We start from the raw sequence: 14,267 nt of genomic DNA on the forward strand, positions 1-14,267 counted from the left end.
CCCTAACATTTGAAAGGGAAATATGGATGTGCACGACTAGCAGTGAATGCTTAAATCCATATCACAAAAAAACAAAACTAACAGTTGTAACGTTTGGTGGCGCTGTTGTATTACTTTAACAAAGAACACAAAGCGCTTCAATAAACGTCACGTCTTCTGACTTAGAATTGTGCGTTTCTATGGTAACACTCGAATCAAAGTGAGCAAAATACACAAATACAACATTACATCACAATTTTGCCATTATATGAAAGAACATTGGACCCTACTAAAAAAATCCAGCTAAGACCAGCATAAGCTGGTGAGCTGGTTTTAGCTGGTCTAGCTGTGTTTTGGTTTAGCTTAAGCCAGGACTAGGCCATAGTTTAATTAGGAAATAGACTAATTTAAAAAAAACACATCTTACTAAAAACATTACTTGTGTGCTTTTTGAGGCAAAACAAAGGGCACTGATGTATTTTAAGATAAATCAGTGCAGTTTGGACAGCTCTTAAATGTATTTAGGTCTAGGACTAGTCTAATCCCTCTCCAGGAAACCGGCCCTAAATCATTGTCATAAGGAATTGAAAAAAAACTCAAGTCAAGCATTATCTTACTTCTTTTGCTTGGTTAGTGTATACAGCTATAAATGTCTTACATACATTGATAAACTGGTTATTATGAAAAAGTGTTTGTATAACTCAAAAGTGCTGGCAGAAAAGACAGGAACTCAAAAGTAAATAAAAACATTTTTATTGTTGTTTAGCTCTATAGTCCTGTGATAATGTCTTGAATTATTTAATGGATGTGCTTAAGTTTTATCCGATTTATTTATGCATCAGAATATGCATAAATTATGTTTGCATATTACCACTGCTATATTACTAAAATAACATTTTCTATTTACATTACCTTGTTCTGTCTCCTAAAGCAATTATCAGTTTAAAAACTACACACATATTTGCATAAAATTAAAAATATGTGTGAATCCGCTTTATTTACAGAATATTTATCTCTGTAACATGAAATTGCCAATTTAACATATGTAAAATATGTACAGATTTCGTCTACATCTACAAAGTTTGTATTTAACACTCGATGCACTGCTAACATTTTAAGCTAATGCATTAGGTTTAAAAAATTTTTGTCTTTATTGTACAATTCAGCATCTTATAACAATGTTTGCTGTTAAAGGTTAAAGAAAAACGTGTTTGTGTTAGTCATAAAATTTGTTTAATAAAACAATTTTGTTACAGCAGTCCCTCTTTGATCATAAATTTATGATGCTTTCTTTATCCACATAAGCACTTAAACTCCAGGTTGCATCATTAAAACCTTTTTATGTCCAGACGGCAAAAGATTTCATTTAACCTAGATAACCGAGGGCTATATGAAGTATGCTGTCGATTGATTTTTTTTTAACCTTTTTACAAAAATGTAATGCTGCGTCATATCACTGTCTCAAACAGATTGTCAGCTAACATCAGCAGAGGTGAATTTTTTACACTGATGATCCCTTTAAGATCCCTTTTTGTTCTCCTGATTTCGGCAGTACCAAAAACACAGATCAGAGTAACATTCAGGAACAAAGCAGTTCTGAGGTTCAATAACAAATCACTGAAAAGAAAATTAAGATTTCCAACACAGAGATTGTGTAGTCCACAGCTGGGTTTTAGGAGTCTTGCTTTCATTAGTTTGTATTGCACCCAAGTATAATCCAGTGATGATGTGGGATCAGGACCACATGATCCAAAACATAAGAGAACGCTGATGATTTGGATTTGACATAAATGGGGAACTCAACTGTGTCAGGTTTATTAGCCTACTGGCCAACACGTGTCCTCAAGTTTACGTGACTGTAAAAAAGTACATTTCTGTTCAGTAAACAGAAAATATTCAGTATTCTTACTCGCTTCTTGAGTAATAATAATAAGTACGTCTTAAGATTAAGCTGGTAGGTTTAACAGTTTCTAGGTGAAATTCAGGTTGAGTTTCACTGGGTTGGGAAGAATTCGTTGAACTCTTTGAGAATGAGTTCCACAATCTGGTTCTGGAAGACCATGTGCATGGTGATGTTGGACTCCTCCTGCGGTCGTAGCAATGTTGGACCAAACACAATAGCCATGCTTTGGAGAGACATGCGGTTCCACTCGGTATGATCAATCACCCTGTATGACACAAGGGTTTACTGTCAGAAAACGTATAAGTCAAACTGTTGACATACATAAAACTAAGCAAATAAGAGGTCCGTACTTGCGGAGATGTCTGAAGAGAACCTCCATGGTGTCATGGTTTGGCAAAGGCAGGTTTCTCACTAAATCTCGTGTATATGACACTCTCTGGCTGTATTCACTCATTTCTAGAATTCAAATATAAGGAGATTTACTAAAGTTCATTTATAATACAAAACATTTATTTTGTATCTATAACTAAATAACTTGTCTTTATTTAATTGTCATTTTATTATAATTGAAATACTAGGATGTTGTAAAACTCACGTATTGCAGCGATAAATCTTTCAAAAAAGGTAAAGGGGAAAAGAGGCTCAGGAAGTTCACGCAGGAAAAGCTTCAAAGCTCCTGTGATCACGTGGATTTCCTCCCACTGCCCGTCTTCCAGATCTAAATCCTCTTCTACAGACAGAAAGATACATTAAATAAAAATCACTCATGATTTAAAGGTCTATAATATTTTTATTTGAAGTATTACATGCTTTTCAAAAGCATTACATATTGCACAATTGTAATAGTCGATATCTTGTAAAAGTTTGTTTTAGACAAATTAAGGGTTAAAGATCCAGATCCTTATAATTTTAGTGATGACATGTCTGCCCAGATGTGTCTTAACAAGCTCCTGTTTACCATGATCAGCTTTATATCGAAGCTTCTGGATGACGGCCAGGTTCCCACTCACTCTGTAGACTCCATCTATCTTCAGACCTGCACAAGGTTAAGATGACGCAGCTTATTTTTAGGAGGTGTGTATATATATATATATACACACAGTACTGTGCAAAAGTCTTAGGCCACCATGCCACAATTAGATATATTGTTTTTGCAATGTTAAAGTGATCATATATAATTGTTTCTCAGTCTCTTTATTAGAATACAACCAGAAAATACAGGAAATGTGTATGTAGTATTAAAAACAGTATAAAAATATAAACTAGTGTGTCAAGTTTTTAGGGTAAACTCCCCTTTCACTTGAGCAATAGCAGGAAACTGCAGGATCTCTTAAACCTGAATGAAATTTAAACCGAATTTCTAATTTTAAAGAAATTAGTCTTTTTACTTTCTGCTCAAAAACGCTCAAGATGTGTTTAGTGCCAAGAGAGGTCACACTAAACACCGACAATGCCTAAAGAAAACACTTAGTCCTGAAAATATATATATATATATTTTTACATATTTCTGGTATTTTCTGTTTGTATCTTAATAAAATAGATTGAAAAATAAATATGGATGGACATTAAAACTTCTAAAACAAAGTCTGGTGAAACTTAACCAGACACCAAAAATAAACGTTTACCTCTTTTCTCCACAGTTCGGATGCATTTTTCCAAAAACTTGGGCACATTTGTGTTTTCCCGGTGACATAGGGTGTCTATGTGGCAGCCGAATACATTGTCTGTACAGAAAGATACAATCAACACAAAACTTTTGAGATTCACTATTCACATTAAATAAATAGGATCACAGATTAATAAAAAAAATATATAAAATGGGATATTGACCTTTAATGTAGCCCTTTTCTTTAACTGACTGCAATGTCGGTCGCCTCTGGAGAAACTTGCGTAGTTTGTTACGCACGCGGCCCTGTTCTGTGTCCATGTTACCTGAAGTACTCAGCCTTGTTGCTATAAGAAAAATATCAAAGTATTTAAACATTCTGAATTTTTTTCCTAATGATAAATCACGGAATTACTGTATAATTTATCAAAAATTACTTCAATACAACCAGCATTTGACATTGTGTGTTTTGTGCCAGTGTGTATATGTATCTAATTCAGTAACTTACGCTCAGTCTTTTTCTCTCTATCCACAGAAAACACAGGTTTTTCTGGGATGTCCTCCACCTCTTCCTCTGAATGATGAGATTGGTCCTGCAAATCACACAAATTTTGGAGTCCAAATATGTTGCAGTAATAATGTGTGCATTCTTTAACAAGTAACTAATAAATAATTACTTCTGCATACATGTGGTACTTCTTCTTTGTTACATAAAATGCAATGCACTGTACAGGCACTTTGGCTTTTGAACTGGGTGGCATTACATACGTGAGCAGAATTATGCTGGTCATTTGAATCATTAATTCCTGTGACATTAACATTTGACATATGGGTGATTCTCGTGAAATTAGACTTATGAGGTGTCATGAAACATTTTGATAAAAAAAAGTAAGAGTATCAAAATAAGAAGCGTACAGTTACAAACATCTCTTCATGTACTATTTTGCACATGATTTCAAATGACATCATACAAACCAACATTGTTTTTTCCACATTTAAGGGGGAAATTTGATTCCATTACCACAATGTGTGCATGACTGGATTTGGGTTTTTTGACATGGAAATATTTATAATTAAAAAATAAAAAAAATAAAAAGCTTCAGTGCATGTTATACTATAAACATTTACAGTAAACAAACATGGTATTTGGTGATCATTGGTAAATGTAGAGACAATAATAAGGAATATAAATGTGTCCAAGACCAATTTTCTCATTCTACCCCAACAATTTTCAATCATTGTTTAAGCCCTCAAGGAACTAACATTTTCACAAAAAAAAAAATAATAATTGTTGGAAGGGACATAATTGACTGTGACACTCAAGATGGCTACCAGGTAAGCAGTTCTTATTTTTTCTCTCCAGATAAAAGTAAAAATTTTGTTTGTCATAGTACCTAGACAACTTTTTAGTTCTCATTACCGAAACACGAGTTTGTAAATGCATATATTTAATGTAACATCATGTTGCGGTAATGATAATTTTTGATAATCTAAAAAAATTTAAATAATTCTATAGGAAATATTTTTAAAATCATCTAAAAATAATAGTTATAGTAAGTTCAGACCTTAATCTTATATGTGAAAAAAATATATAAATTGACTTCAAGGGCTTTTAAATTTTTTTGATGCTGGACACCTTCTAAATCTGGATTTCGTGAGAATCACCCAAATTAGCAATAACTTTTATCCTCAGATAAAGTAACAAAGCTATACCTGTACAATTACAATTCTTGGTTCTAATATACGTAGCCAGAAGGGGGCGCCACTCACCAGCTGTTTGATGGTGTCAAGAATGATCTTGTGCCAGTCATATATAATGCTGTCTGTGTCATACTGTATCAGATACTCTGTGCCTTGCCGTGTTTTTAGCTGCAGGTGACATGAAAACAAAGAAAAACAGCAGGACATGTTATAAACATGTCATTATCTAAAAGGAAGTCATATTTTGTAATACTTCTTGTCCTATTTAACACCTAAATCTAAAAGTGCAACACAAGTTGGCATAGCTAAGAGCTTTATTGCCAAAATAAAATAACCAGTCACATGGGCCAATGACTAAAGTTATAAAAATGGAACAGATCTGAATATAGAGAGACAAAATACACACCGCCTTAATTCCTAGAAATCAAATACAGACTTGACAGGTTGTTAAACGTGCTAAATAACAAATGTAAAATGTAAATGCAAAGCCACGAACAAGCAAAATCAAACAGTTTACCTCTAAAACGTTCTTCTTGCTCGACTTTTCTTTACTTGCCCATAACAGAGTCGCTCCTCTCAGTTCCACTGTGAACTCGGGGACGATCTGGGTGCTCTTAGTCTGCAGGAGTTAACAAAGTTTGTTATAAAAGTTGTGCCCTTCTTGTATTGGAAAAAGGAAAATGATTAAGTGCCCTGTGTGTATTGAGAGAACGTACAGCCATCCCAGCAGGTGTAAATTTAGGGTCCTTATGGAAGGTGAGTATCCCATCATGAAGAACAGTCCACGACTGTGCCCAGTTCTTCCTGAAATGACAGAGGCGGTAACTTCAGATGAAGCAGAGAAATGTGTGTAAACAGCTCAGGACTATACACAATGTGTGGAAAAATGTCTGGTTAGAGAACTCAAGCACAAGGTCCAGGTGGAATCAGGAAATATCTTTTTATATTGGAAGCACATTGTTTCCTGCTAAAATGGCCTATAATATCTATATAAACACAACACCCGCATATAAAGAAAGAGGTTAACTAGACAAACTGGTTTAATCTGACAATTTCAATTGAGAAGTGCATACAAGAGTATTTGAATGATCATTAGTACATAAAGAAGCATTTATAGATGACTAAGTTGAATACCAATAGCCCATTAACGTGATCACATTTACATGAAGACACACCTCAGCCTTTTTCCGTTCTCGGCAACTTTGGTCTTGTTGAGAATTCCAGCCTTTTCTAAGGATGTGTGCTGAATGCAAAAAAGTAAAATGGAAACGATGGTAAACAAAACAAGTACTTTGAAGTCTAAAAATGTACTGTTTGTGCCTTTCACCGCTTGACAAGGTAATGGTATCGGTTAAAGTAATTTGAAGCCACATGCGGAGACGGTAAGCGTTGGTTAGTTCAAGTCTGTTTAAAGCATATTACATGTGCAGCGATTTACAGAAACATTAGCCATCCACACGAACATTCAAAACCATTTCCCAGCCATCGAACAATGAACAATGATGTTAGCTTTCTTCTAAAGCATGACAAGGTTAGTTCTGGACTCGGCGGGAAAAAAAATCAAGCTTGTTAAACAAGCTCAGGACGCACATGATGAGAATGTAAATCTGCACTGTGATTGGACAGGTTCCTCCGCCGTCTTTTGTCCTTGAGAAAGGAAACAAAACCATTCTTGGGTTCTTATAAAATCGTGGACCGTGTAAGATTTTTATAAAGAAATCAATTAGAGGGAACGTAACTGGACAATGAATCCAGCGATTATGAGAAATTAAAAAGTAAAGTTGGAATGAAGTTGGAATGAACTAAAGGATATGAGTTAAAAGCTCCGCTGAAGGTTGGAAATGACAGAGGTCACAGTACATACGTGATGCTGTGATTCTGGTGAATTCCCTGAGCTGGATCCTTCACTGGCACAGTCAGAGGCGATCCTCCTGTGCGACGGGGAATGTTTATGCTGACGGAGAGAACATAAATGAATATTAGAGAGTGGAAATGGTGTGGTGGTGCGTGTCAGATCAAGTACCAGATGTTTCCTTCCTTCATGTTGTGGTTATTGTGATGTCATCTGCAAATAATTGCCAACAATGAAATGTCTCACAGGAAGAAAAGACTTCACTCAACATCCACTGCAACGCTAATAATTATGCATGTTGGGGTCATTTTTGTAAAAATTTTAGAATTCAGGGAAATAAATTGTTCCTCCTCAAATATTCATCAAATGAAATGTACTTGTTTACCTTGATATTTTTGCATTTATACAGAAAACTAACTGAATTTATTTCACTTCTGGATCTTAATTTTACTTCCTGAAATCACATTACAATTCTGCATTCTGTTTGCTATAATGGTTCAGTTCAGGAAAACAAAGTATACTGGAAATCCCCAGTTTACCAGAGCTCACAGCAAACTATTTTGTAAGGTACTCATGTATATAAGCCTACGAAACAAGAGCTAATTGAACTGTGAAAATAATTAGTAGGAAAAAAATGTTTTATTAGCAGCTTGTTGACACTCACCAAGTCTTCCAGAGACACGTTAAACTGGGCCATTGTGTATCTCCAGTTGTTTACAAGGGGTTGGGCATCTTGGTCCACCCCATTTCCAATAATCTGCGGCGGCATGGAGGCCTTCAACAGTTATTAAAAATCACGGTAAGTTTATATAAAGTTCAGGGTGAGATGAAAAGAGGCATTCATTAAGAATAGAAAATAATATGAAAGTATTTTTGATTCAGTTAGTTTTTATCAAGTAAATTTCAAATGTGCCCAGAAATAAAGTCATACACAGACCTCTGGAAGAGTCCACTGACGTTTAGTCCCATCTTTTGAGTGGTAAAATAACTTCCCTTTGTCATCCTTTGACTGGATCCACTGCAATAGGAATTAATTGTCAATCTACTATTTTTTTAAGTAGAATTAGACATAGCATACAAATCCCAAAAAGTTAATTTATCATATGTTCAGTGGCAAATGGGTGCAGCTCTATTTTATTTTACGGCATATTTAATAATTCTGCAATTCTTTCAGCAAAAATGTGAAATAAGTAAATATTACACCTTGGCCTGGTTTAGCATAGATGCAGTATAATGGAGGCACCAAAAGGGGACACCAATCCATACATAACAAGTCATCTGAGACACATTAACAACTGGTAGGCAGTATGAAAATGGTAAAAGAAAATTAAATAATTTTATATAGGAAAGTGATATAAAAAGATCTCACATTCACAATGTATTGCATTAACAAATACTTTTAGTTGTGGACAAAAATATTGGCACCCTTGGTAAATATGAGCAAAGAAATCGGTGAAAATAAATCTACAATATTTCTCCGCTCGAGCTTCAATGAAACATTGTTATTCTGTTTAATTAAAGTAAAACAATTAAAATGGGGGGGGGGTTAAATTATTAAATAAATGTTTTTTCCTAATACACACTGGACACAATTACTGGCACCCCAAAAAATGTCTTAGCACATCAAGATCATTAGAATATGAAGTTGTCCAGTCATGACTTCCTGTTTCACAGGAGAATAAATATTAAGTAACACAAAGCCCAAATCTCTTTATTCATTCTTCATCACAATAGATAAACCCAAAGGCCATAGTTTCTGATGTTCAGCAAAAGATTGTTGAGTTACACAATAGAAAGTGGATTTAAAGAAATAGTTCAAACCATAAAAAAACTTTTTCCATAATCAGGGCAATAATGAATACATTTAAATCAACTGGAAATGTTGCAAATCTGCCTGAAAGAGGACATGTGTCTACATTGTCTTAATGCTCAGCAAGAAGAATAATTTGAGTGGACAAAGACTCTCAAAGAATCATAAATGGAAAACTTAAAAAAAATAAATACAGTTGAATCTTGAGGTCAGAAAGCTTAAAAAATGATCTTAATTGTTGTGAACCTACTTTTATACAAGAGGTCCTGGATGTCTTATTCATATGCATGGCGTCATGAATTATGTCAAATACCAACAGAAAAAAAAGTTAAAACCTGACTTGCCCTGCTAGAAATCTTATAATGGGTCTTGGTTTAATAGTTCATCAAAATCAACAAAAAAAAGGGTCACTAAGCACAAAATCAAGATCTGCCATAGCCAACCCAGTTCCCTGACCTGAACCGTACAGAAAATGACTGAAGAGGAGACAGCAGAAACATTTGAAGGGTCTGGAGCAGTGCTTTTGAATCCTGGTCCTCAAGCACCCTATCCCAAAATGTTTTAAATGTCTCCTTATTTAAAACACTTGATTCAACTTATCAGCCTCCTTCCAAAATGGAAAACATGTCTCCCTAACAAGCTGAGGAGTTAAATCAGATGTGTTAAATAAGGAGACATCTAAAACCTTTTGGGAGGGGGTGCCCGAGGACCAGGATTGGGAAGCACTGGTCTGGAGGAATTCTGTATAGAGGAATAATCTTATACCCCGTTTTTACACGAAGGAAAGACGCAGATATTTCCCTGCGGTTTGGCCTCTCATTTACACGAAAACCCTGTTTTTATCACAGAAAACGATTATTCTAAAACCTCTGGCCAAAGTGGAGATTTCTGATAACCCCGGTTATGTGTTGCTGTGTCAACTGGGAGAAACAGGGTTTTTAGTTCTGAAAAGTCACATTACACGCCAGAAAATGCTTAATGTCAGCGCCCTATGTTTACAGTTGAAAGGAACAGGAAGTCGCTGTTCGTTGGTGTCAATTCTGATAGGTTTGCATGGCTTTATTCCTCTCCCTGAACTGCCGCCCATAGGTTTGGCAAAGTTATTATGGCGCTTGACGGCATATTTATGCGGGTTGATGTAAATGACAAGTTTTTTGAAACCGATGCTGTGTGCACAATGTTTTTTTTGAAAACGAACGCGGGGAAATATTAGTTTCTCCATATAATCAACCATTATAAAAGACGACTCAGAGCTGTTATCCTTGTAAATGAGGTAGCAAAGGGTAGTAAATGAAGGAGGGGCAATAACTGTGGCCAACATCCTTCTCAGAAAACCATTTATGATGTGATTTCCCCCTCACTTTCAAATTTTTTTTTTTTTATCAATGAAACATTGAATTTTGGTGATTTAAAAAAAAAAGCTCAAAAACATTAAAGTAGATTTATTTCCACAGCTTTCTTTGCTCATATCTACCAAGGGTGTCAATATAATATTTTGTTCACAATAACAGCACCAGATTATGGGATCAAGGCCTTTATTAGTGATCCCATTAAGCATTTACTTAAAAACTGTCATTACCTGTTCATGTGTTTGTTCATTTGTAAAAACGGATTTCCCATCAGCATCAGAGCGGGTCCAGCCCACAGGGAAGTCTTTCTGGGTGTCCGTATTAGCCCTTGGGATAATGGCGCGTTTCATTGGGAGTATCTGTAGATCCTTAGGGAGATGAGGAGGATTTTGGGATTCATTTGTAGGGTAGTCCTCCTCTGGCAGAGGTGGCTCAAGATATAGAGAGAAAATTCACATTAATTTGGAAAAAGGAGACTTATCATTCATAGAAAGCCTGTGAAAGGTAAAATGTAGTGCAGCATTTCTATTATTCATATATTTCTATTTGACCCAAATCCAAACAAAAAATAAGAATAAGGCATCCCAGTAAAATTTAGTACAAGAGTAAAGAGAAACGGCGAGTAAATGCATATCTTACCGGCACTTGTGCCCCATCTGTGGCAGGTGGAGAAGACAACTGTTCGGGCGCAGTCCAAGAGCTTTGCTTTAAAGCGTGGTTATAGTAGTAATGTCTCCCAGAGGCCTCGTCCAAAAGTTTTTCCCAATCAGATGTACTGGACATTGTGGGCAAGGGAGAGGTTAAAGACTCCATTTCAGATCCTGGATGGAGGCTACGGGGATCAGACCAACTGCTCTGTCCCGTGGGGGGGTGGTAAAAGAACTCCTTCCCGCTGTGGTCACTATGGACCTGCCATTCGTCAGAGTTGGGCAAGGTGACGGAGTCTGGGGCGGGGCTTAGAGCAAGGCCGGGTGAGGAACAGGTGGAGACAGATGAGATTGGAGAGCGAGGGCCGATCTTCTTCAGGTCAGTGACGTTAGCGTATACCGCTGTGCTGGGGTCTTCATTCTCCACCTGATGATAAAGAGGAGAATTAGTCTTGTTTAGGACATTAAGGTTGCTTTGAGAGTAATACATGAAACATTTTAAGGGATACTCATCAGTAAACAACTAAACAAAAGTAACAAGAGATAACCAGATGAATTTTAAATCTGTATTAACTCTTTCCCCGCCATTGATGAGCTCTCTGGTCAATTAAGAGAAAACATGTTAATATTTATGTTTTGATATTCATTCTGAATCTGATCTCTATCAACATTCCTTCAATTAATATAAAAATTATATTGTTTCAGCCTTTTGCTCAAAATTATGTATTTGTGAAAATAATACCCATAATTAAGAGTTTATAAACAGAGAAAAAATAAAGATAAGATGAAACGTTTTGTTTGTTTGTTTATTGTTTGTTCGTTTAAAAGCAGAGGGTCTGTTCTTTCATTCGATATGTTTGTATGTTTATATATTTTTAAAAGAAAATTTTCGAAAGGCATTTTGTGAAACTTTTGTGAAAATCACAAAAAATTCTGACAGGCAACTTTTCAAAAAAAGGCTGGTGGGGATTTTGTTAATAAAACACACAAATTCAAAGCATTAACAAGAACCATCAATTTTACAAAATGCTTAAAAATCATTGTGAAAAAGGACAATATGAACACAGCACATGGACATGACATCACAACACTGTTAAAAGTGAGGAACTATCGGTCTATGTCTCATGTCATTATTTCTATTCCTTTTCCTTAACAAAGGTCTATAGAAACTTAACAAAACAATGAGCCATAGGGAAAAAATCCTGCTGGAGACACTCCCTCGATTCAGTAATGACACAAAGACATTAATGTGGAATCAAATATCTTTCTGCCCATCATCTTCATGCCTTTCTTTCTGCTAACAGAAAACCAAGAACTCTCTCACCGACCATCCACAGATCTGCAAAAATCTGTGTTGAATTGAATAAGTTAAAAGAGCTGTTATGAATTTAATATCATGATTCAACCTCCGAAGATGACATAATTTTTAACCCTCATAGTCAAAGCATTACCACAAAAAAGCTTTCAAATGCTGAACTGCACACCTGTACAAGCTCACTAAAACCACATTGTGTGAGGTCTGAAACAACATCTACAACGTCCTTTAGTCCAAGTGAAAGTTTTGTCTTGATACTACGCCCCCAGCGATGAGGAAGTATCCAGATAATGTTTTTCCACAGCACACTGTCTCTTGAGAGGAAGTTAAGATGAAAACAGAACAGCAGGCTGACCGAGGAGATTTTGATAGACACGTAAAGGTGGAGCATAAAAACAGCCATTCAGTCATATAGGAACATTTAATGCAAGGTGTCTGATAAAGACAAACAACTGATTCATGTAGAATTAATTAAAGATTTTACTTACATTAACAACAACAATTTAATTTGAAACAAAGCATTAACTTTATGGGGCGTTTTCACAGACAGGTCTTATCCAGTCCCAGAATAAAATGCACGTATCATATCTGACATATCTTAACATAAATCAGTGTCATTGTTTTGTGTCAAGTATTGTTTTTGTAAGGTTTGTTTGTAAAAACTCCTTATATGTCCTAATATAACCAAGGCCTAGCCCCGGATTAATCTAAACCCTGTCCGGGAAACCGCCTTGAAAAAACGTTTGCAGGATTTATTAAAAATGTATTAATTTTTTTTTTAATTAATTTAAAATGTTTAAAATTTTTGATCAACTTTGAGCCTTTCATTGTTTACCATTGTTTTCATTGTTTACATTTAATGTTTACGTTTATTTTTTTCATGGTTAACAGCCACATGGATAAATGTAAATAAATGCCTTTGTCAAACAAAATTTTAGGGCTGAATGCTTACATTTGTTGTATGCTACAACTAAGAAATAATTGATGACGGGATGCTGATTTATTAGAAAATAATGCACACCTAAGTTGGTAATGTGGCACGACAGTCATTGCTAAGACAATTTGCTTTGTTGGTTATTTTAATAATGCATACCCGTGGAACATTTGTCAACCAATCAGAATAAAGCATTCAACAGGCCCATGGTATAACTCTAAATAATGCAATATAGGATATGCAATATGATAATGTTTTAAGTTTGTAAATTGAATGTTAATTATATTAAACTATATTTTAAAAAGAAAAAATATAGCTAGTATTGCAAATTATATTCACATTCTTTTTTTGGAAAAGAAAGCATCACTCTCTTGGTCTTGCTAGTCTCTCTGATATGGGCATCGACCTAAAACCGACTATACATACAGTAACTTTTTTTGAAGGATTATTAGGGATGCTCCGATCGATCAGCCACCTATCGGTATCGGCCGATAATGGCATTAAATTACTTGATCGGTACTCGCTAAATTTGCAGATCTCGTGAACCGATATTTCTGTTTACTTTTGTCATGATAGGGATCCTGAATGCGGCTGCAGTTAGAGACAATTTTTTACGTAGTGCGAGCATTTTTATAACCCAGGGTTTCCCGCAGCACTTTTCAGTTCGGGCGGCCCACCTAAGCTGGGATACCCTACCACCTTAACTAGGTCGTCCAAAAAAAATAATAATAATAATTTGCTGCGAGCAGGCACGTGCCACATGGCCGAAATGAGAGAAAGACATAGTCCTTCACTGTCTGGAGGATAACTAGCCTGTTGATAAAACATTTAATTAATTAATAATCTAGTATGTGTTCATTTTCTGTCATAGTTTCTTCAAAGTTGAGTTTAATTTGGGGGTTTTAAATAAAAATATTTTCATCATGACGCGTACACCCTGCCCCTTTGATTGCCACGCCCCCGGCCCGCCCACCGGCACAACCCTACCACCTTAACTAACACATTTTCTGCGGGAAACCCTGTAACCCGTTGCTTATGTGCGACATGCAGATTTGGATTTCACTCTTTGCCTTCACAGAGACGTGTGTATTTTCTTATGAGGATGTGCCCTGGTCAATAGCGTGATGCGTTTTCACATCCTCATCAAACAGCTTATACAACACATCTATCG

General features: G+C 35.7%; 1 protein-coding gene across 4 annotated transcripts in view; it reads right to left on the reverse strand.

The window, feature by feature from the left end:
- Positions 1 to 716: 716 nt before the first annotated feature.
- arhgap27l (Rho GTPase activating protein 27, like) overlaps positions 717 to 14,267 on the reverse strand; it is a 31,924-nt gene continuing 18,373 nt past the window's right edge. For 2 of the 4 annotated variants that reach the window (XM_065252733.2, XM_065252737.2), the window contains 17 exons: positions 10,840 to 11,274; positions 10,431 to 10,631; positions 7,979 to 8,059; positions 7,706 to 7,816; positions 7,054 to 7,143; positions 6,780 to 6,836; positions 6,365 to 6,432; positions 5,906 to 5,993; positions 5,707 to 5,808; positions 5,259 to 5,357; positions 3,997 to 4,081; positions 3,713 to 3,835; positions 3,508 to 3,606; positions 2,841 to 2,918; positions 2,478 to 2,612; positions 2,233 to 2,338; positions 717 to 2,147 (listed from right to left, as the gene is read on the reverse strand). In XM_065252733.2, coding sequence (XP_065108805.1) covers positions 1,973 to 2,147; positions 2,233 to 2,338; positions 2,478 to 2,612; positions 2,841 to 2,918; positions 3,508 to 3,606; positions 3,713 to 3,835; positions 3,997 to 4,081; positions 5,259 to 5,357; positions 5,707 to 5,808; positions 5,906 to 5,993; positions 6,365 to 6,432; positions 6,780 to 6,836; positions 7,054 to 7,143; positions 7,706 to 7,816; positions 7,979 to 8,059; positions 10,431 to 10,631; positions 10,840 to 11,274 — 2,133 coding nt within the window. In that variant the 3' untranslated portion in view covers positions 717 to 1,972. The remainder of the gene's footprint in view (positions 2,148 to 2,232; positions 2,339 to 2,477; positions 2,613 to 2,840; positions 2,919 to 3,507; positions 3,607 to 3,712; positions 3,836 to 3,996; positions 4,082 to 5,258; positions 5,358 to 5,706; positions 5,809 to 5,905; positions 5,994 to 6,364; positions 6,433 to 6,779; positions 6,837 to 7,053; positions 7,144 to 7,705; positions 7,817 to 7,978; positions 8,060 to 10,430; positions 10,632 to 10,839; positions 11,275 to 14,267) is intronic. The other 2 variants (XM_065252736.2, XM_065252734.2) reach the window with 2 other exon arrangements.

This window comes from Paramisgurnus dabryanus, chromosome 3 (assembly GCF_030506205.2).
Source record: "Paramisgurnus dabryanus chromosome 3, PD_genome_1.1, whole genome shotgun sequence".
NCBI lineage: Eukaryota > Metazoa > Chordata > Actinopteri > Cypriniformes > Cobitidae > Paramisgurnus > Paramisgurnus dabryanus.